Below are 22,925 nucleotides of genomic sequence, written 5' to 3'. Positions count from 1 at the left end.
GTGATGTCATATCTTTGTGAGGTGGGTTTTTGATAATTGTGGTGATAAAAAATGTACTGCAAGAAAAATTAGTGAGATCGGTGTGGAACAGGAAATGAGAGTGTTAGTGTCCAATCTGATTCCACAGTTTGAATACTTCTAATATTCAAAGTATTCTAATGCCTAGCAGGTGCACATATCCCACTGATACATAATTTTAGTTATAAACAGTGAAACAGATATATTATTTTTATTTCATTTTACGTGTATTATATGTTTTAATGATTACTAAGAAGTTAGGGCATAAATACTGATGAAATTGATTGGACATAATTACTTAATGAATGAAACTAGCTATTTTGGGGCACATAGGCACCATGAAAAACAAACAAAAAAAGGAACATTAAGGGTGTTATGACCAGCAAAGTTTGGGTAACCAAGAACTTATTTCAAAAGAACATTTAAAATTAATAAGCACTTTATACCATGACTTGGAAGAAATTGTTCAAACTTGAAAGGTAAAATAAAAAATGTCTCATTAGAATTTCAGAGACAAAACAGCTTGAGGCAGCAAAATAAATATTTTGAAGACAAAAAATTATATTAAATTATTTAAGCAAAATAATAATTTAGAATAACCTTATATACTTGACATAATTTTAAAACATATTTACTAATTTAGATTCATATTTTACCTACATTTATTCAGAAGCAATCATTTAAATTGGTATATTATTAATAGATTAATAATTACTTATGAATAATCATTTAAAATGCTTAATAGATGGTGTTCTAAATATCTAAATGTATTATTATGTTAAATGTAATTTTTAAAATACATTGCCTTACATTAATATTTAGTCTCATACCTAATGAAAACACAATAAAGTTAAAACTATAGTTATCGAAATTACCTAAAGAACATATGGTATTTGGACATAGTGTATCACCTGACTTAGGGATATGTAAGCTTCAGACCAGCACTCAGTGTTTCTATAATCTCTCAACATAAATTTTTTTAACATTGTAGAATTTAGAGAATTAAAGTTTTGCCTTTTATACGTACTACATGTTGATGGGTCAAAAAATATCATTGAATGTATTTATTCATCAGCAAAAATGTTTTGAGAAACTCTGTACCAGCTAAATGTTGAAGATAAACTCCCAAGAAAGATTAATAGGTAATAGTTCCTTTCTTCAAGTGTTACATATAGTAACTATACATTTCAATTAAGAATGTACATATAATATACATACATATCACAAAAATAATCATATTTGATTACTGCCGTTACTACTAATAACAGTTAAGTAATCTCTATACCATCATTGTCTACAGAATATAATGTGAGACACATAGATTTCCAATAGTCTAGTAGTCACATTAAAAATGTATAAATAAGCTGGTAAAATTAATTTGTAATAACATTTTATTTAACCCCATTTATTAAAAATATCATTTCACCATGAAATCAATATAAAATTTGATTGAGATACTTTACATACTTTTTTTCATACTAAGTCATCAAAATTAGGCATGTAATTCACACATACCACATATCTCAATGTGGACTTGTCACATTTCAAGTGCTCAATTGTCACATGTGGCTAACAGCTACCATTACGGACAGTTATAACTCTATAACTTTTTATTTAAGCAAAAATACTGTAAACACTACATAGGCTACTTTCTTGGCATACGCAATAATTACACTTATCACAAAATCTATCAATGTAATTTCCTTGATGTTTGTCCTCCAATACCTGTTTTCACCTTCTAATCATTGCTTCCAAAGTTAACTTACTACAAAAAAAAAAATCACATTTTGTACCCTCATATTATTAGTGATGTTTTAATTCACAGTATTTATTTATTTTGTTACTCTTCTGCGCAAGCCTCTCTACTATGTGCTTAGGGGGCTATAGAGAAAATAAAAAAAATGGTTATTGGTTCTTAGGAACTTGCAGCCCAATTGGGGGGATAAAAGAAGCAAACATGTAACTACAATCAAGATACAAATTGTCTTAAGAGATGCATAAAACATGTGAACTTTGGAGGGAGCAAAGAAGGAAAAAGAATAACTTCTGACTTTAGGGAAGTACTAGAATATGGAAAGACTTCATAGAAGAAGCCTTCCTATTATTCTTATTTCAGTTTTGCTTAAAACTTGTCACTGGCTCTTCATTGCCTGTAGATTGTGGTGTAAAGCAAGACATGGCATAACATGTCCTCCAACTTACAACCATCTATGTATTCCTTTATTTCCTTATCTGTATATCTTTTGTACACCTATGTTTTAGGCACGCAATTTTCTGTTTATGAGAACTTTTTCATGTTATACTCATTACTTGGAATGTTGGCCCTTTTTTTCCCTTTGCCAAATTGGTTCATTAGCTAAACACCAGCTTTCCTAACCCCATTCTCCTAAGTGCCTTCTCTATACTTCTTCATGACTTCCAACATTAAACCTTCATTGAATTTGTTCACATCTCATTCTTCATCTGTAATTAGATCAGCACTTCTGAAACTTCAAGGGGATTCACACACACTTGGAGAACTTAGTAAAACCCAAGTTTCTTGGTGCCATCTCTGGAGTTTCTGATTCAGAAGGCCCAGGGTGTGATCAAGTACTCGCATTTTCAATACGTTCCTAGATGGTGCTGATGCTGGTGGACTGGGAGCATACTTCAAGAACCAATGGTTTACATAGTATGCAGGGAAGGGATTTTCTCCATCTTTGTATCGTGTATCTTGTGTACTAAGTACGACCCCTAACGCTGAGGTGGTATCCAAAAATGTCTGTGGAAAGCAAGAATGAGTTGGAAAGCCTAATAAATAGAGTACTTATTAGCAAGGCTATTGCAAAGCTATGACAACATCATGCTGACTATTAAAGTCTCCCAAGGAGAACCATTGACAAGGCCCTTATAGAATGAGCAAGATAAGGTCCTAGGTATAGATGGGGCCAATGTTACAGGTAGCAGGGCTACCTTTTAAATAGGACAGTGATCCAATCAGATCACTGGGTCACAGATCAGATAGTTTGAGGGTCCTTTAAGAAGAAGGAAGAGAGACTGGTGAGTGGAATTAGCAGTAGTAAGTGCAAGCATGTTGGTAAAAAAAACAAAATGCTTTGCTAAAGGAAATTGGTAAGTTCAGAGAAGACAGAAAATTGCTAGAGACTTATCAAAAAATTAGATAAGGGGATCAGAGGATTAGATCCCTCTAATCAGAGGATTAGAATTCAGTGACTGATTAGACAATGTGAATAAAGAGAAAAAAGAGGCAATAGTGATGTTATGTTTTTCTTCATTTTTTGAGAGGATAGTGATGTCAACTGGTGAAATAAAAAATATCAGGATGACAGACTTGTAGAACTATAATATGCTTGCTTTGAAAACTTTGCTAGCAGATTTTGTCATGTGTTGAGGTCTACTATGTAGTGATATCGAGAAATAAATTATCTTCTACGTGGAAATATTGAGAAAAGAAATATCAGTTTGTAACTCAGGAAACAGGGAGCCTCCATGAAGTAATTCTTCAAAATTAATACATAATTGCATGTTATAAAATATAGTTGTGTTACAATTTATTTGGAAGTTGAATCTAAGCATCCTTAAATTGTTCTTCATGAAGTCTTCCTATATTTAGTTTTATATAAGTCATTTTATGATGCAGTGATTAAAATAATCCCACCTTTGTTGTTGGCTTCTGAATAAAAGAGATTTTTGGTGATCTGCTGTGTTTTTTTTATACTTAGTAAAACAAACTGTGTTCTGAGGTCCAGTCAATGTATCCAAGAATAGCCTGTCTCTCCCATATATCTCACCACATAAAGAAAAGTCTTTTCACATATTTAAACAAAATAATGTTTTCCTAATGTATTTATTATGTAGAAAGTTTCTCTATTAAGAGTAAAATCTATGAGGAAACAATTGCAAACTGTCTACATTTTCATCTGCTTTTATAAAGTAAAACAATTATTTCTATGTTTTCTTTTACTCCTCCAGTAACTTTGAAATAATAGTATTAGAAGCATTCATTTCGAATAAAGATTTGCATCAAGAGAACATTTATTAGTATGGAATTAGGGTTAAAAATTCAAAACAGCAATACTGGTTTTCCCTGTTTATTATCCTTAATTCTCTTTATCTCTGTGTCCTTTTTACCTTTAAGATACAAAATCTAACGTAATATATATCTTGTTTCCAAAAAGATGAAAAGCTAATATTTAATACAACAAAGAGGCTCAAATTTATGCAACAAAATTGAAGAAAAATAAACATTATTCTTGTGAATAAGAAACATCAGACACATTTTTCAAGGTCTTCATAATAACTACTAAAATAATAAGAAATACGTCATCTTGAACCAGTTATATACTCAGAAATGGAAAAATGTCTGTGATTTTTTTTTTTTTTGGCTTTAATAGATCATTAGGACATGAGAAATCTCACGGATACTTTAGAAAATGGTATTGTATTTCCTATTTCCTAGTCTAAACAAGAAGCTAGAAAACAAATAACTCAGAGGTCACATCAAACCCTTCTCACCTTGCTGCTGCTGTGTTTCTTTTTGCTCACCAAGGGTGACCCTGGTTGCCCTGGGCTGGGAACAGAACTGGATCCTGCTGATGTAGGACCGGAATGAATGTGAGACCCTTTTTCAACGACAGATGACAGGACCAGTGGTGACTGCTGTAGCGAAACCTTCTGGAGCTCTGCTGCTAACTGCTTAGGATCAACCCCTGGGGACTTCGCTGTATCCACTACAACAAAATGAAATGGCTTTACACATTTCTCAATCTCATAGGTACTTAATACCATGAAACTGATTTGAGTTCTAGGTGACACAGTCAAAATATTACTTATAAAACAGGCTACATTAAAATAGATAAATAATCATAATTGTCTCTGTAGGTATCTATTTCTAAAGAAGTCTAGAAGCCTCGGAGAAGAGTGAAAGAATGCTGAGTGACAGAGGGGAATTGAGGTTCCTATTACATCTTCAGAAAAATGGTTTTCAGTGTTTTATATAGAGCATTGTATAAAGATAAAACATTCTATTTTATTTACTGGAATTTAATTTGCATGATTAGTTATTTTTCCTTGTTTAAATCTTACATACACCTTTTCCTAAGGGGGAAATTTCAGAGTATATTTACCTTTACAGATGTATGAAGGGTTCTGTAGGCCTTAGTCTGTTCTGTTTAGTGTAGTAACCCAGATTCTTAGAATGCTGGGTGTAGCATAGGAAGTACTCAATACATATTTGTTAAACAAAGTACTAAATCACATTTTTTAATCTCACAATTGATCTAAATTTATTGACTATATTTCTTATCTAAGAAAGTTAAATCTCTTCATTATGTACTTATGAAATTACATGTTTATTTTCATTTATTATAAAAAGGCAATCAAAGGTTCAGGAATAAGTGTTCCAAAACCCAGTTACGGTAAAAAGAATCAAGTGTTATCTAAAAATCATATAAGGCCCAAAATTAATGGCTCCATGGGTTACTTTGATGGTATAAATTTACTTTTAAAGAATGAAAAATGTGAACTCAGACAGCAAGAATTTCATATGAATTTCTTTAATGGGCCTAACATGCATGTCCATAGAATGCTAAAAAAGTAGCTACAATGCTCCTGATTTTGTTTACGATTACTTAAATATATAAATACCTATCAGTCTATATAACTTTATTTTTGTCTATATCTATGTTTACTCATATGTCTATATCTCTATCTACAGCTACATCTGTCTCTATAACTACAGACAGTTCCCAACTTAAGACAGTTCAACTTATAATTTTTCAGCTTTACGATGGTGGGAATGTGGTATGCATAATAAATTACATGAGATATTCAACACTTTATTATCAAATAGGCTTTGTGCTAGATGATTTTGCCCAACTGTAGGCTAATGTAAATGTTCCGAGCACATTTAAGGTAAGCTAGGCTAAGCTATTTTGTTTGGTAGGTTAGGTGTATTAAATGCATTTTTGACTTATGAGATTTTTAACTTGCGATATAGGTTAATATCAAGATATAACCTCCTTGTAAGTAGAGGAGTATCCGTACTCATATAGCTACATTTTTACCCACAGTTGAAAGCAGAGTGCTTTCACCTACCAGCTTTTGGTGGTTCATGAAGTTCCAGGTGCTGGGGATTTTCAGAATCCGATAGCATATTTAGGTCCCTATAAATTAAAACAAACAAAAAAATTAAGAAAAACATTGAGAGAGCCTGAGACAAAAGGCCCTTTTCCCCAACTACCCTGAATATTTTTTTTCAGTAGGTAAATGAGAAGTGGTTAATGATATAAAGCAATTTCAAAGCATGCTAACCCTTCTAACCAAATATATATTTGCAATGCTGTTAAAAGTCAGCTGATAAAAATGATTATTTAAGGTGAAATCTTTATGGAATAAATGTAAGTTTATTTTGAAATACTATACACATCCATGAAATCTAAATGGGCTTAGGCTTTCTTTTAAATGAAACATGTTTCAATAAAAGCATGAAAGGGGAGTGGCATTGATATTAATCAGAAACAAAATTAGCTGAATTCTTTCTAAGCGTTAGACTTTGATTCTGAACACAAGAAATCTATAAAACTTGCATTCAGTTTATTTTTTAATTACAAAAAGTCTTGCTGACTGGCAAAGGTTCCACCTTAACAATTTTAAATTAAAAGAGCCATGAATAGCCAAAAAATGGAAACAAAAAGATGGGGAAAAACTCACAGTCTTACACATATTTCTGCTTCCCCACTTTGTTGATTAATGATACTCTGCACTTCTTCGTATGTTTTAGAAGTTAAAGGAATTCCATTCCATTCCAATACTTGCATCCCTAAAAATACAAATTCAAGTATAAAATTAAAAAAAAACAAAATGTGTGCTATTTCTAGTGTAGGTTCATAGGGCATAGAAGACATTGCTCTGCATTTAAAACCAACTCAGCACACCATTTCAGAGGACATCAGTTCAAAGTTTTCTGGACCATTAATACCAAAACCTACCTGAACACATACCATGTATCTAATACCACACGCAAAACGTTGCTTTTGAAAAATCTATTAGATATCAAGCACATGCATTTTGTTCACACTGCTATAAAGAAAACATTATTGAATAGATATTGTTTAGATCAATTTTGTGTAGTATAAAAGATAATCACAACCACCAATATAAATTTTCCACGGAGAACAAGTCACTAGAAGAGTGTAAACTTCCACATTCTATGGTGGAATGGGAGTGGTAGGAAAAAAAAAAAACATCATTAGGATTTTGTTGTGAAGCTCCCCTTAAGAAACTGATATAGTTTCAACTTTGCTCAAATAAAATAGATTTCCACATTGGGTCTTTTCTTCACTGCATGCAAGACATTCCTGAGTAGAAGAAGTAGGAATGTTATAGAGGGGGCAGCTTCATGGGTGTGTGTGTGTGGCCTGTGCAGTAGTACAAGGCCTGTGCTCAGAAGGGTCCCATGCTTGGTTTAATGCTTTCCTGTTACTACCTTGAAATTCTTAATAATCTTTGTACAAAGAGCCCTACATTTTCATATTGCACTGGGTCCTGTAAATTATGTTGCTGTAAGTACAGCAATTCATGTTACAGAGAATTTCATGTTTGCCTCTCTACTTAGAAAGATAATTTTTATACAAAAAGGGGTAAAATAATATTTCAATATTTTACTTTAGTTTCTTTGGTCTGTTTTATATAAACTGTCAAAATAATTTAGAGACAAATATTTGGCACAAATCAGATGGCACTAATATGTGGCTACGTTTGCTGGGTATAAATTAGATGAAACCACTTAGAGTGCTGAAATATTTGTGAGTACTACCGGCTTTACCTGAGAAAAATATATGTATGCTTTATTAGGCTATAATTAAATAAAATACTTGCACAATTAGGTTTTCAATGAATTTCACAGATGCTTACATGAACTTCCCTATTGCTCAAAATTGGTTCCAATGTGAAATTCTTAACATGACATTATTGAGTCTTTGAAAGTTTTAATGATGTCAATATACATCAAAAAGAATATTACCAGTTGCAAACAAGTAAGGGAAATGCTTTTACTATAGTGAAATGCTAAAAGAAGTTCATAAAAATGCCCACAATAACACAAACAAGAATGACTTTTCTATAACTTACTCCAAGAAAACTTTATCTTCAGATGGGCCTTAGGCTTGTTTCAACAATCCCAGGCTGTTGTACACATAAAACAAGAAAATTACATAAAGTACAGTGGAAATACCACTAAAGAAAATTTTAGTACTGAAAGATGAAAAGCACACTGAAAAACACACTTTTGTTCTTTTACTCAGGAGAAAGAGTACATTTGTGAACAGATGATTTTGAATGGAAACAAATTGATGGTGTTATAATCCAGAAATTGCATTGTCACTTTTCTGCAGGAGCATGTTCTATGAAAAGAAATAGCTGCATAATTTTCATGATGCTTCTGTTGAATTTATGTGCTCATTTTTCATATCACAAAGTAAAAGAACAAATTTACAAAAACATAATTATCCAGTGAAATGAGAACTGACTCTAGTCATAACGAAGGAAAATTGTTTAGAATCATTAATAACATTGCTGGAAAAATATATACAGATAACTAGGGTCTTGCCTAGATATGTACGTGATATCATGACCTACACAATCTGCTCTATCCCATGATATACCAGCTGAACTTTTCCCTTCACTCAGTTTCCCACCAGAGTTGGTGCAGTGCTTTAGTTCAAATGATTCTGCCAGTTCTTTTATCCTTTTATTCCTGGTTTCAATGGTGAGTATCGGATACTATAGGGAATATAACTATTTGAACATAGTTTTTTAAAACCACCTCCCCTTTCCATTGCTTCTCCAACTTCCTAAAATCCTGTAAGAACCACACTAAAATAACAAAGTGAATATATAATTCGTTTCTTATTCATTCATATTATGGTTTTAGTAGTTGTGAGAATTAAGTATCATATGATTTCAAATACAGTAGTTTTGAAAAATATGTTAATTATAAAATTCTAGAAACTTTTAAAATACACACAAAAATTTGTTGAAAATGATCATACAACATGGAAGTTCACTGAAATTGTATTTTGTCATTTAATTGATTTAAATGTAAGCACATTCAAACATTAGATAACTTTTTACTTTGACTTTGTTTAAGAAATATTTCCTAGAAGATAGTATAAATACATATAAATGGTTAAATCTATTATTTAGCATTGTGAGCAAATATTTATATTCTCAACATATATATCAACATGTTCGTTAACAAATTGCTCAAGTTTGAGATTATACAGATGATTCTTCAATTATATCCCTAGAAAGTGCCTATTCTAATAGCTTTTAATAAGCACAATAAGACAATCTGAATTTTTGCTGACTGTGCAATAGTGATGATAAGACTTTCTGCTCAAAATCTTATACTTAATAGTTTATTAAAAACAAAAAAAGGGCAAAAATCAGATAATTTTTGAATTAAAAAAATCAGTCAACATAAAATATTCTCAAACGTGTTTTTAATCATTTTGGGGATAGTAAATTTTGTATGCTCCTCAAACTGGCACTAGCTTTTCTTACCTTTACAATACAAAATTTCTAGTATATTATTTCTTTGTCTATATTTAATATTTACCATTACTTCAAAAACATTTATGGATTAAAATTATTGAGTTAACAGTCAAACTCTTATAGGTTACTGTACATTCTAAGATATATCACACAAAAGCTCGTGACTTTTATTTATTTATTCCACATACATTTTTTTCAGCACCTAGGTGGCAGGCAATACACAATTCATCATCTTTGTAATCATCACCACCTTTGTGCTGTTATAAGCTAATATTTTATGCTGTCATATAAAGAAATAAAAATGATATTCTACTAGAAATGAAACAGAAATATCTTGGCAATATGTAAAATGAAGATAATTCGAAAAGAAGGAAATTCAGAAGTGTTATAACTATATGAAGAAAATCTCATACTCGTTAGTAATTAGAAAGCACAAATTAAAGCAATAATGAAAGTGAATGAGTTAATAAACTCTTGTCATCTTGTAAAATGTTTGAAAGAAAATACCGTATGTTGGCCAGGATGTGTCATTAGGGGATCTTGACTTCAGGGGAGATTATATTTGCTAGATGGTTGTTCAGCTTTATCCCAACTCTATGATGTAAGGATACTATGACCATATCAGTATAAAAAATAAAACTGCTTATTTATAATTTATAAACATGTAATATTTTTAATGGGAATATAAGTAAGTACAAGCACTCTGGAGGGCAATGAGGCAAAACATTGATAAGTTGCACTCTATGACCCAGAAGTCTTCTCCTTGAGTATCTGTTTATGGGAAAGTGGCAGTATCAGGAGAAACAGACAATTAGAATGCAGTGGATGCTCACCATGGAAACACTACACAGAGTTTGCAGGACACAGACCAAGCCAGGTGTTAACACCAAAAGGTGAATCCATCTAAAAATCATTTGCAAGTAAAATCGAGTGAGGAAGAGGATCTGATCTATAGGGCAATTGCATTTATGTACATTAAAATGATATTCACATATTAGCCTTATACATTTTATAAATAAATAATAGACATCACATAAATTATGATAGCTGCTCATGGAGGGAAGGGAATGGGAAAATAAAATGAGATAAATGAGTTAATAAATGAACAAAAAACTACACACACACACACACACACACACACACACACAGGAGAGGACCCCTTACACTAATCAATGAGGCCAGTGTACTATGAAATGAGAGTCTGACACAGCTGGGGTAAAGAAAAACAAAACAAAACTTAATTAAAAAAAATATATGTATGTAATATATTATTCATAATTTCTTGTTTTATAACCTTTTTTCCACTGATATTATTAACGATGACTATAGATTAATTTACTAAATTTGGACATCCACTCCCATGAGTCCAATAAATTAGCAGTAGCAGTAAAGCCTCAGCTGAACTGGTCATCTGCCCTGGTTTTCTAAATGGTGAACAAATCCTACCAGTGAGTATCAGGGGTCTAGTACATTGTCGCTATCAGTTATATTAATTACTCATCCATTTTCAAATTTGGCAGGGTTAATATAAGAGAAATACATACAGATATGAATGGATTGTATTAGTTTTTAGATTTTTAAAAAAAAATTTTAAAATTTTAACTTATTCGTACATTAACATGAAAGAAAGGAAGGAAAGAAAGAAAGGTGGAGGAAAGGGAAAAAAAGAAAAGGGAAAGAAGAATGGCAGGAGGGACTCTTTGTTAAAGTGGAAAAAATGATAGTATTTGAATAGTGTCCTGCTTATTTATAGGTCAAAGGAGATGCCCTCAATCATAATAAATCATTCAAAACCCAGATATATGTTCCTAAGGAAACTCATCTACAAGTATATAGTTTTAAGTTTGGAAAGTATCTTGTTGAAGAGCAAAATCATAATATTGTCATTTTTATCACGGTCATTATTATTTCCATTATTTTACTCTTGGAACTCATAATCCAAGCAAAACTTAAAATAGAGCCTCAGTATACAAAATATACAAAAATGGAGCTACGTCCACTGAAGCAGGCTCCATCTACATGCTTTCCTTCCTCCTCATTCTACAGTTCCACTCTTAGATGCTTGTAGGAATCCTGCTTATCTGATCAATCTGAATAAGTTTTGAGTTTAAAATGACTTTACAACTTCTGTTAACTAGGACATTGTCTCTAAAGATACACTGGAAAGAAGATAATTTGAATTTCATTTTATTGAAAATGGAGTCTGAATTGCTTTAAAAAGAATACTGTGGATTATTACAGTTTGGTTATTTTACTCAGTAATTCCAATAATGCTTTCAAATATAAAAATGTGTATGTGTGTGCCTGATATTTCATTAAATATTAAAATCTACTCATCTTTAAATAAGGACTATATGTATTGTTTTCAAAAGATACATAGTTTATCTATCAGATATGTGTTTTATCAACTAATATGCTGCTGGGAGTTGACTATTGATACTTTCTCTTCTCTATAATAAAATTGTGTCACATTTAGCTTGATTATTTACTAGCTGTTGTGACCTTCAGCAAATTGGTTAACCCATCATCTTTGGCTTCCTCCAGGGTAATTATATTTGCTAGATCACTATTTTATTTCTACTTTATGATATGGAGGACACTATGACTATGACAGAATGAAAAACAAAGCAATTGTTTGTTTATAATTGATGAAAATACAATTTTGAGCTGTAGGTTTAAATGATGAATTTAACAAATATTTTAGAATCCTGAAAGTTCCATATTGTTTTAAATTATTTTCCTTATCTACAACTTTTCTTTCCATATATACTAAAACTTTCAAGCACAGGAATCATGTCATTTACTTTTTCTTTTTTTGCATTCCCCACATTTCCTCTCACTATCCTCACTGGCAGCTGTTCCAATTCTTCTTGCTGGTCTTGCCTCCCCCGGGCTCCTACAGCATCACCCTACTTAGTTTATCTTCTCTGGGCATTGCTGCATTTGTTCCTGGATTGGGTAACTCAGGGGCCGGAACATTCAATCTGCAGTATGAATCTAAATTTGGTTTAAATTTACATGCCACACAGACAAAGTACCTACAGCTAATGCCATTTAAACTGAAAATTACTTTCAATTTAAAATATCAAAATTTTACTTTATTAAAATATACATTTAAAACTGTTTGATATGACACAATTTACTCTCTTCATAGTATAAAGGTAATCAAATTAAACTCATTAGAATTATTAATATAAATGTTATAAAGGCATATTCCTCCAAATTTCAGTACAATTAAACTTCATTACCATGTATATAATTACATTTTTCATATATATACATATATATATGTATATATATGAAAAATGTAATTATATACATATATATTATATATATTATATATATATACATGTATATGTATATACTCATATATAATATGAGATTTGGGGTAACTTTTTACTTTTTTGCTTTAAGCTATTGTACATCTTATATTGAGTAGACTCAAGCTCAAAATAAATGAAACAGATTGTTAAGCAAAAGTATAATTTATGATACATTATGATAACACATTCTATTTCTTCCTTGGGCAAACTATCGACAAGAGTTCTTTAGAGAAATGTTATACAGCTCAGATATATTTTTAAATAGTTCAGAATTGGAGAACTTAAGTTCTATATTTAAAACTGTCATTAATTTGGGGTGTGATCTTGAGCAATTCACTTTCCATGTTTCATCTTTCACTCACAGTTTTTGTGGAGACACAGCAATGAAAATCAGCAAAGGATGGCTTGCATATATAAATTCTCAAATGAAATGAATTTAAATATTTTTAAAAATTCTCACATTTTGAATATAAAAAGTATATAACAATTATCGAAGACTACAGTTCAACTGTTTTTATTTATCCACACTTCTTTTCTAGGTCTGAGTACATTGAAAGTATTTAGAATCAATGACTTCTACACTCACAGATCTCAAATAGATTTAGCTTCAGTTATAAAAAAGAATTGTAAAGAAAATTGATTATCACATATTTTACAGTATTATTAGTCAATAATAAAATGGTCAATGAAGGATTGGATGAACCAAATTACACGATGTGTTGTAAAAGCACATCACAACGATTTTATAAATACATTATAAATCAGGCAAGAATGTTCTAGTTTTAGACTTTTATACATGTTAGAAAAATGAATCATTAGTTAACATGACTTTTCTAACCTCATACAGTTAGTTCATGGTAGTGCAGAAATATAAATTCCATCTAACTGTTGTATCAGTAAACAGGAAAACTCATTTAACTTATGCCAGTTAGCCTACATCCTAGGCCATCTGGATATGAACAGTGTTCAAATATGGAAAACCTATCACAAAGAACACATGTTACTTGTAATGCCATTTTAATCACAATATGGAAAGATAATTTAGAAATTGTATTAATTATCTATATGAAAATATTATTTGAAGACTTGGGTTTGCAAAAGTTGAAGACATTATTGAATAAACAGGAGGTTGTTCTGGAATGTATCATTTTATATTGGGTAAACAATGACAATTAGGAATGAACAAAACTTGACCAGCTTTCTCATCTCTTTTATCCACTGCATTGCCCCAAAAGAAGCCAATATCACATTTCTACAGGCACATTGATGGGAAATTATGCTAAGCCTTGCTGGAAGAGAAAAGAATGGAGGAAGGATTGTTCAACGTCACTAATGATCAGGGAAATGCAAATCAAAAGCGCAATGATATATCAGAAGGTACAGAAATTGAAACCCTTGTACTCTGTTGGTTAGAATGCACTATAGAAATGCCACTGTAGAAAACTGTATGAGGTTTCCCGAAATTAAAAATGGAATTACCACATGACATAGCAATCCCATTTCTGGGTACTTATCCTAAAGAATTTATCCAAAATAATCGAAACCAGGAGCTTGAAAACACAGTAGCACTCCCAAGTTCATTGCAGTGTTATACACAAAAGCCAAAATGTGGAAATAACCTAAATATCCATTGACAGATGAACAGATAAAGCAAATGTAGTTTACACATACAATGGAATATCACCCAGCCTTTTAAAAGGAGGAAATCTTGTAATATAAGACCACATGCATGAACCTTGAGGACATTATGCTAAGTGAAATAATCCAGTCACAGAAGGACAAATATTGCATGATTCCATTTATATGAGATATTTAAAATAGTCAAACTCAGAAGCAAAGGACAGAATGGTGATTGCCAGGGGCTGTGGGAAGCGGAAATAGTTTCTAATTAACTTGAACAAAATTTCAGTTATGCGTTGTGCCTGTAGATAAGAATATTGCATTGTACACTTAAAAATCTGTGAAGATTTCTAGATCTCATGTTAAGAGTACTAACTACATTAAAAAAATAAGTGAAGAAAGAATATAGGATGAATTAAAGGAATAGGTGAAGAGTCAGTTCTTGGGAGGTGATATCCCCAAACATGGTGGTTGGAAGTTCAAAGGCAGTGAGGAGCAGCATCCTGCTTGCTAATATTATTCAGGGAAGACAACATTACCTCAAAAAAAAAAATTTATTTGTGGTGCCATTAGAGAAGGTAACAATATATTCTGCGGCTTTCCACTAGGCAGAACCACTCTCATGAAAAGTTGGTCACACACAATTAAGGAAGCCACCCAGGTTCAAGAATTGTGCTGGCTTGGACATGGCTCTCTCAATGATATGCATCAGTGTGCAGGGGACCAACCCCCAGCATTCTAGAATGTGTAAGACCCTCACTGGGAATTTCCACCGAGCTGACAGGCCAGGAAACATCAAATAATGAATGCCATTGAATTTCTCACCAGTAGATGAGGGGAGGTTGAAAATGATTACAGTTGATTTTCAGGAAAAAAAAAATGATGTATTTCACTCCAGTATGGCTGTTGCAAATTCATGCGTTTTAACCACTTAAGGTAAATAGGGGGATATAATTAGCCATGATTTGTGGTTGAACTTGAGAAGATTATGAAAGGATTCTGTTTCTGATCACTATGACCACTAAAATAATCTAGTATTCCAGTCCCATATTTCCTGGAAGGAGTGGCATTCTCATAGATGCCAAAGTGACTCTATGACTATAGTTTATGGTGTTTAGAATTAGGTGCATTATTTGAAACAGACTAAAACAGAACGTGCTGAATGAGGTAGGAGAAGGGGTATGGGTAGATTAGTAAAATGTTATTGATCCCAAGAAAATACTATAACGTGGAATTATCCAACGATGGATATGTAAGGTAATCATCTTATTCAAAGTAGATTGCAGTTCATAAATTGATAAGCATTTCTTAGTTTAATTTCCCAATTGATTTTGTTAAAATACTGAGAATGAATCTTTTCTGTTGGCTTTGTAGTTAAACGATATTAACAGATTAACACCATCGAATCTGAAAAATACCATGAGCAGCTAACAGTAACAGACTAATCCAATCATGCTCTCTTGATTATATAGAGATTTACAGTTAATTGAAAAGGCATAGGAAGCTAGGATAAGTGACATACTGCGTATGAGAAATACCTGCCTTAACTGTTGTCTCCTCTGCTTAAGTATCCCTAGTGAATCATGAAGGATTTTAACTTTAATTACATTCTTTACCTTTTTGATATTCATGTATTCTAAACTGTTCTCTCTTTACTTTTAATTAAATGAATCCCACTTCTCAGACAATAAATTGTAAAATTAAAAAAAATATATTTGTGGTACTATTACAAAAGTTAACACTAGATTCTGTGGCTTTCCACCTAGGCAGAACTACTCTGATGAAAACTTGGTTACACACAATTAAGGGAGACACTCAGGCTCAAGAATTGTGCTGGCTTGGAAAAAATATCATCACTTTATACTAAGAAAACTGTTACCTAACATATACAGGAACTATCTATCCAAACCAGTGGCAAAATCATCATTATCATCACCATCATCATTATCTCCACTGAGCATATATGCAAGGACTATATAAATTCCATTTCATAAGATTACTTGACAGATAAAATGTGTGGAATTTTGCTTTGATTACCAAGGCGAAACTTTAAATCTTGTGTAAAATCAGACAAAAAAGAAATGAATTTTATGAAAAGGAAAGTTATAAAAAGAAATCTCCCAATTGTAATTTAAGAGCACAGGGAAAATTCAAATAGTGTAAGAAAATAAAGTGTTTCTTTTAACAAAGAAGTGGGGAGTTTTTGTCATAACCCAAGTACTTATCACTAGAAATATTACAATATGATCAAATTGCTGTGCACAAAAAAGTTAAGTTTTTACCTTTCACTTATTTTTCAGCCAAAGACACTATATAATTCTTATGAATGGTATAATCACTACTAAAGGATTGAAATTTTCATGGGTAAATTATTTCCAGCACTACTTAGTTAGCTCCACAAGCAGCACACCCAAAGAGTGGAATCAACAGACATAAGAGACTACAGGGGCGAATCTCCCTCTGTAGGATCAGCACCCATAAAATAGTTCAACACTGTGGGCACAACCAATCCTCAGTCAGTCAGCTTGGGACTCAATCCCCCCCAGTGATGTGCCAAAAGCAATTGAGGCTCAACTACTACAGGAAAACACACACAACACACTCAAGAGACACACCCAGAAAACATGCACAGGAGATCAGAGAGACTGTGTCACTGGACAGGACACATACTATATAAAGTCACCCAGCAAAGACTGAGAGACATAGGAGATCCACCTAATACATAATAGTAAGCATAGAGAGGCAGCCAGAATGAGGTAACAAAGAACCATATCCCAAATAAAAGAATAGAGAACCCTCCAGAAATAAAACTAAATGAAATGGAGGCAACCAATCTACCAGAGACAGTTTAAAACTCTGGTTATAAGAAGGCATAAGGAACTTTCAACAAAGAAACAGTAAGCATAAAGAAAGACATAGAAACCATAAAAAGGAACCAGTTAGAAATAAAGAATACAATAATTGAAATGAAGCATACACTAGAAGGAATCAACAGCAGATTAGATGAAGCAGATGATCAAATCAGCAATTTGGAAGACAAGGTATCAGAAGACACCCAATTGAAACAACGAAAAGAAAAAGAATAATCATAAAAACAAAAAACAAAAAGCAAACATAGTTCAAGGGACCTGTGAACCAACATTGAGCATAACGACATTTGCATCCTCGAGTACCAGCAGGAAAAGATAAGAAAACCTGGGATCAAGAAACTATTTGAAGAAATAATGAATGAAAACTTCCCTAACCTGGTGAAAAACAAAACAAAACAAAACAAACAAACAAAAAAACATGCAAGGCCAGAAGGTGCAGAGTTCCAGACAAGATGAACCCAAACAGGCCCACACCAAGACACATCGTAATTAAAATGCCTAAGGTTAAAGACAAAGAGAGAATTTTAAAAGCAGCAAGAGAAAGACAATTAATTACTTGTATGGGAGATCTGGTAAGATTATCAGCTGATTTTTCAACAGTACTTTGCAGGTCAGATGGGAGTGGCAGAGAAAATTCAAAGTAATGAAAAACAAGGGCCTACAATCAACACTACTTTACCCAGCAAGGCTATCAATTAAAATTAGAGGAGAGACGAAGAGCTTCACAGACAAGAAAAACTAAAGGAATTCATCACCACCAACTCAGTATTATAAAGAATGTTAACAGGATTTTTTTAAGCAGAAGAAAGAAGAAAACAAACAAACAAAGATCAAAAATGTGAATAATAAAATGGAAATAACCATGTATCTATCAATAATCACTTCAAATGTGAATGGGTTAAATGCTCCGATCAAAAGGCATAAGGTAGCTGAATGGATAAGAAAACAAGACCCATGCATATGCTGTCTACAAGAGACCCACTTCAGATCAAAAGACACATAAACTGAAAGTAAAGGGATAGAGAAAGATTTCACACAAATGGAAATGAGAAAAAAGCTGGGGGAGTGATACTTACATGGGCAAAACAGACTTTACCACAAGGCTCAATCTCTTCCCCAAAACTCTTTAGTAGGTAAAGTGTCTCATAAGCATGGATTACAGAAGGATCCCCTACATTTAATGCTTAAGACACAGTTAGTTTCTGTGATTTGGCAAGTCACACACAAAATTAGTTGATGAGAAAGGTTGGTTCAGACACTGGGAGCCAGACACCTGATACATGCTATGATTCTGTTAACTAACACGATGTATTATCAGTGAATAAAAGACCATCAAAGTTACGTGAACAGATAGACATTCATTGTATGCATGTCCATAGATTTCAATCACAACATGAGGTTTACTGATTAATATATATTGTTGATACGAAGAAAATTTTAGATGCCTTTTAAAAGATTAGCCAAAACTATGGTTTTACAGTTGGGAGGTGATATACGAGGTGTGATCAAACAATAGGGTGAATGTTTAAATTAAAAAAAAATTACAGTAAAAGACACATTGCCATTAATCCCCCTGAAAATACTCCTCCTTGCTTCGAACACACATATCCCATCATTCTTGTCACTTTCTGAAGCAGTTCTGGAAGTCCCCTCTCGTGTCTTTAGGTATGTTGTCATGGCTGCCTTGATGTCCTGAATCGATTCAAAATGTTTACCTTTCATGGTCATTTGGACTTTGGGGAAGATCCAGAAGTCGCACGGTGCCAGATCTGGTGAATAAGGTGGATGAGGACACACCGTAATGTCATTTGACAGAAATTGCCATACCAGAAGCGATGTGTGACATAGAGAGCAGTCATGATGCAGGATGAAGTAAAAACACTCATGAAAGAGGACTTCTAGAACAGCTTCAGAAAGTGGTAAGAAGGATGGGATAAGGGTATTCCAAGCGAGGGGGAGTATCTTGAAGGAGAGAAATGGCAATGTGTCTTTTACTGTAATAATATTTTTCTATTCAAACATTCACTGTATCTTTTCATCACACCTTGTAGATAATTGAGAAATGGCTTAATTGCTTCAGGAATTACAATATATATTGTTTTATTTATTCAGGTCTGATATTTAAAATAATATACTATTATAGCAGATACCTCTACCAGTTCAATACTCCCTTACAGAAAGCCTGAATTTTGTAAGATCAGTTGTCTGTGAAAATATCTATCCTTAACAAAGTAGCTTCTACAGCTAGTCTAGTGCTTTATAGTTAACTAAGCATACAAAATACATCAGCTCCTTTCACACTCACTGTTAACTCTGTAAGATAGGTGAAGTAGGTTGAAATCTCTTAATTACAGATGAGATAAAAGGAGACTGAGAATATAAGTAACTTGCCTAAAGTCATGAAAATTGCATTAATTCAGTCTTCTGATTCCAAGTTTGGGGCTTTTTCACTAGTAGTAGTCTATGTCCCTGCAGGAGATCAGAGAGACTGTGTCACTGGACAGGACACATACTATATAAAGAACTCAGACCTGACTATGGACAATTATCTAAGCATGTACAGATATATGGGGCACAGAATTCAGGCTTAGTATGGCAATTTTCTTCTTACCATCAAAGACCTCTAAAGCAAAGATAAGCACAGCTCCTTTAGCATTTACGTGAAACACTATGCCAAACACTGTATTATATGTTTCTGAAATATTCTTTCTAAATCTGGTAATAATTTTGCAGACTATTATCACAATTTCTGGAGAATGCCTAGGTACCAAAAGTCAAACTACTTATGCAGGCAGTAAGTACCAGAGATGAATTGAAATCTTGAGGTGTCTGACTAAAAACATTTTCTCTATATATATGAGAAATGCTAAGGCATTGGCAGATTGAAGATTTGGCATGGATATTAAATAGAGAGTTTAGCATCCTTGCTTCAAGAAAAACCACTCCAAGTTCACACACTTACAAAATGCAGCCTGTTCTATGGCTTACTGATTAGATAAATCTGGAAATTTAAGTCCGGAAACGGTATCACTTGAACATACATAAACATTTTCAAGGTATATCACCCTTGTTGAAAAAAGCAATCAAATTAGAGTTTGGAGTTTTATACATACTAAAAATGTATAAACTAGGGCAATTACTTAGTTTTCTGACGTCCCTATTAGCAAAATTATGATTCAAATGGAATTTTCTCCTCAGAAATTTAAAAATAAATTGATAAAGAAGAGAAACATCTTACTTTGTCTTGGCAATATAGCTAATCATTGATATCCTGACAAGGTAAGTATGATCACTGCATCCTACAAATAACATAACCTACCAGCGCAGGTATCCCAATTTCATATTTTTCTTTCTAGGAGATAGTTCCCTAAGTCTTTATTAGAAAATCTGTATCGACATAAAACATGATCTTGTGCGATGTGTACCTGACACACTAGCTGGTGGGAATCTTGAAAAATCTCATGCTAATTACCATCCGTACCTGGGAATGCCCCTGGAACAAGAACAAGGAGGCTCACTCATCTGTGTGGTGTGTTTCTTGATCGCCAACCTTGATCACTGTCATGCCATCTGTAACATATGCCAAAAAAGCATAAGCAGAAATAGAGACTTTCTTGCCTAGGAACATTCTCCCTTAAGTTACACAGGAGTGAGTCTTCTAATAATACTCCTGTGAAATAGCTCTGCTACCATAGACTTCTTCAGGACAGGGAGTTCCAGAGGCCAACTTCTAAAATCAAAACCACCATTCCAAAAACAACTAACCTCTCCTTCACTCCACGCCCAGATCTTCAGTCATAAATCCAACAGTGTTTTCTTGACAGAAACCCTGTCAGTTCATCTTTAAGAAGAGCTAGCTATCTGGACTAATATTACCTACATCAAACCAACAAGTTTAAAAATATTCATGAATTAGAATTTATGACACAGGCACATTTCCTCACAGAAGAGCATATGGACAAACAAAGATGAACTCATTGCTTTACAGGCCTAACAGCCTGGGAGAAGCTAACTTTCCATATACTCTGGCTAAATGTACAAGCAAACATCGGATAGAACTGGCTTTAACCTTTTGCTCCCCTATTCTATTTTCCAACTGATTCATTAAGAAGGTTCTTGAAGATACGTCCAGATCTTAACACTATATTCCTATCTTAGCACCAAACAGCTTTCCAGAAATTTTCCAAATTTGATTTAATTATGAAGAATAATATTAGGTTGGTGCAAAAGTAATTGCAGTTTAAAAGGTTAAAAATAATTGCAAAAACTGCAATTGCTTTCGCACCAACCTAATAATAACATAGATACAAGTTATCCGCAAAATATCTTATTAACTTCCAATTGGACGATCTATCAATATAAACAAATAATTGTTTTTGGTTCATTGGCTAAAAGATATTTAGTTTTTATGGTTTCTAACTCTCCTATAAAATTAAATTTTTTTTTTAAAGTATCATGCCGGCAATGTATTTCACAATTATGATATTATGACATACAATACCAGGAAAAAAACAATTTGGAGAATAAATTCAAGAAATCCAGTGATTGAATAAAGTTTAGAACCAATAAAATACACATAAAGGATTCAATTTGGTTCATTATATTTCCTCAACAAAACTTCATTTTATTTATATTTTCTACTTTGCCTTTTCTGGAGATGTAATATTATTATAAGTTGATGTAAAATGATATAAACTTATTAGGTTAGTGCAAAAGTAATTGCGGTTTAAAAGGTTAAAAATAATTGCAAAAAACACAATTACTTTGCACTAACCTAACAGTAAGTTTAACAATTGCTATGTGTTTATTTTTAAAATGTTCTAACTTTTTTTGTATTGATTCAGAATACAGTGATTAAATCTTTAAGTTAAACAAAAGGTCAGGCATTCTGAACCCACTGAAGACTCAAATAGACACGACTCAATAAGTCATGTCCTCAAAAAAAGATACCTTTTTTCCCCCAAAATTAATCTATACCTTAATTATAATCACTATCAAACTTCAAGAGAGTTTTTCGTGGAAACTGACAAGTTGATTTTGGAATGTGTATGCATAATCAAAGGTCAAGCGTTGTCCCAAGAGGATTTTGATGAAGAACAATATGGTAGATGCACCTACCCTATGTCAGGAATTAATATGAAGAGATAATTAAAATAGTGTGACATTGATATAGGGATAGACAAATAGACCAGTAGGCTAGAACAAAGAACTTATAAAACAGACACAAATGTATAAAAAAAATCAATATAAGATTGATGATGGGCCATTATAGATCAATGCGAGTAATGATACATTAACCAATTAATGGTGCACAGGCAACTAATTATCTACATTGAGGAGGGAAAAAAACTAAAATTTGTTCTCAAACCACAATAGATTAAAACCAACTTAATTCTATGTCTCTAAGGCCATTGTACGAAGAGTAAGATTTTACAATTTATAGAAGAAAATATAGACTCATATTTTTAAGACTTCAAGATAAACAGAACCTCCTAGACAATATAGACCTTTTATAAAACTTACTAGAAACAAAATGATA

At 32.6% G+C, this 22,925-nt stretch overlaps 1 protein-coding gene across 3 annotated transcripts in view; it reads right to left on the bottom strand.

Moving 5' to 3' along the window:
• Nucleotides 1–22,925, bottom strand: part of PCLO (piccolo presynaptic cytomatrix protein) — a 383,134-nt gene that overhangs the window by 91,832 nt on the left and 268,377 nt on the right. For 2 of the 3 annotated variants that reach the window (XM_033088047.1, XM_033088046.1), the window contains exons 11-13: nucleotides 6,730–6,838; nucleotides 6,115–6,182; nucleotides 4,534–4,748 (exon numbers count right to left, since the gene is read on the bottom strand). In XM_033088047.1, coding sequence (XP_032943938.1) covers nucleotides 4,534–4,748; nucleotides 6,115–6,182; nucleotides 6,730–6,838 — 392 coding nt within the window. Of the gene's footprint in view, nucleotides 1–4,533; nucleotides 4,749–6,114; nucleotides 6,183–6,728; nucleotides 6,839–20,867; nucleotides 20,957–22,925 lie in introns of those variants that run through there. The other variant, XM_033088045.1, reaches the window with a different exon arrangement.

Source organism: Rhinolophus ferrumequinum, chromosome 20, assembly GCF_004115265.2.
Source record: "Rhinolophus ferrumequinum isolate MPI-CBG mRhiFer1 chromosome 20, mRhiFer1_v1.p, whole genome shotgun sequence".
NCBI lineage: Eukaryota > Metazoa > Chordata > Mammalia > Chiroptera > Rhinolophidae > Rhinolophus > Rhinolophus ferrumequinum.
This window is presented reverse-complemented; position numbering and strand designations above follow the sequence as displayed.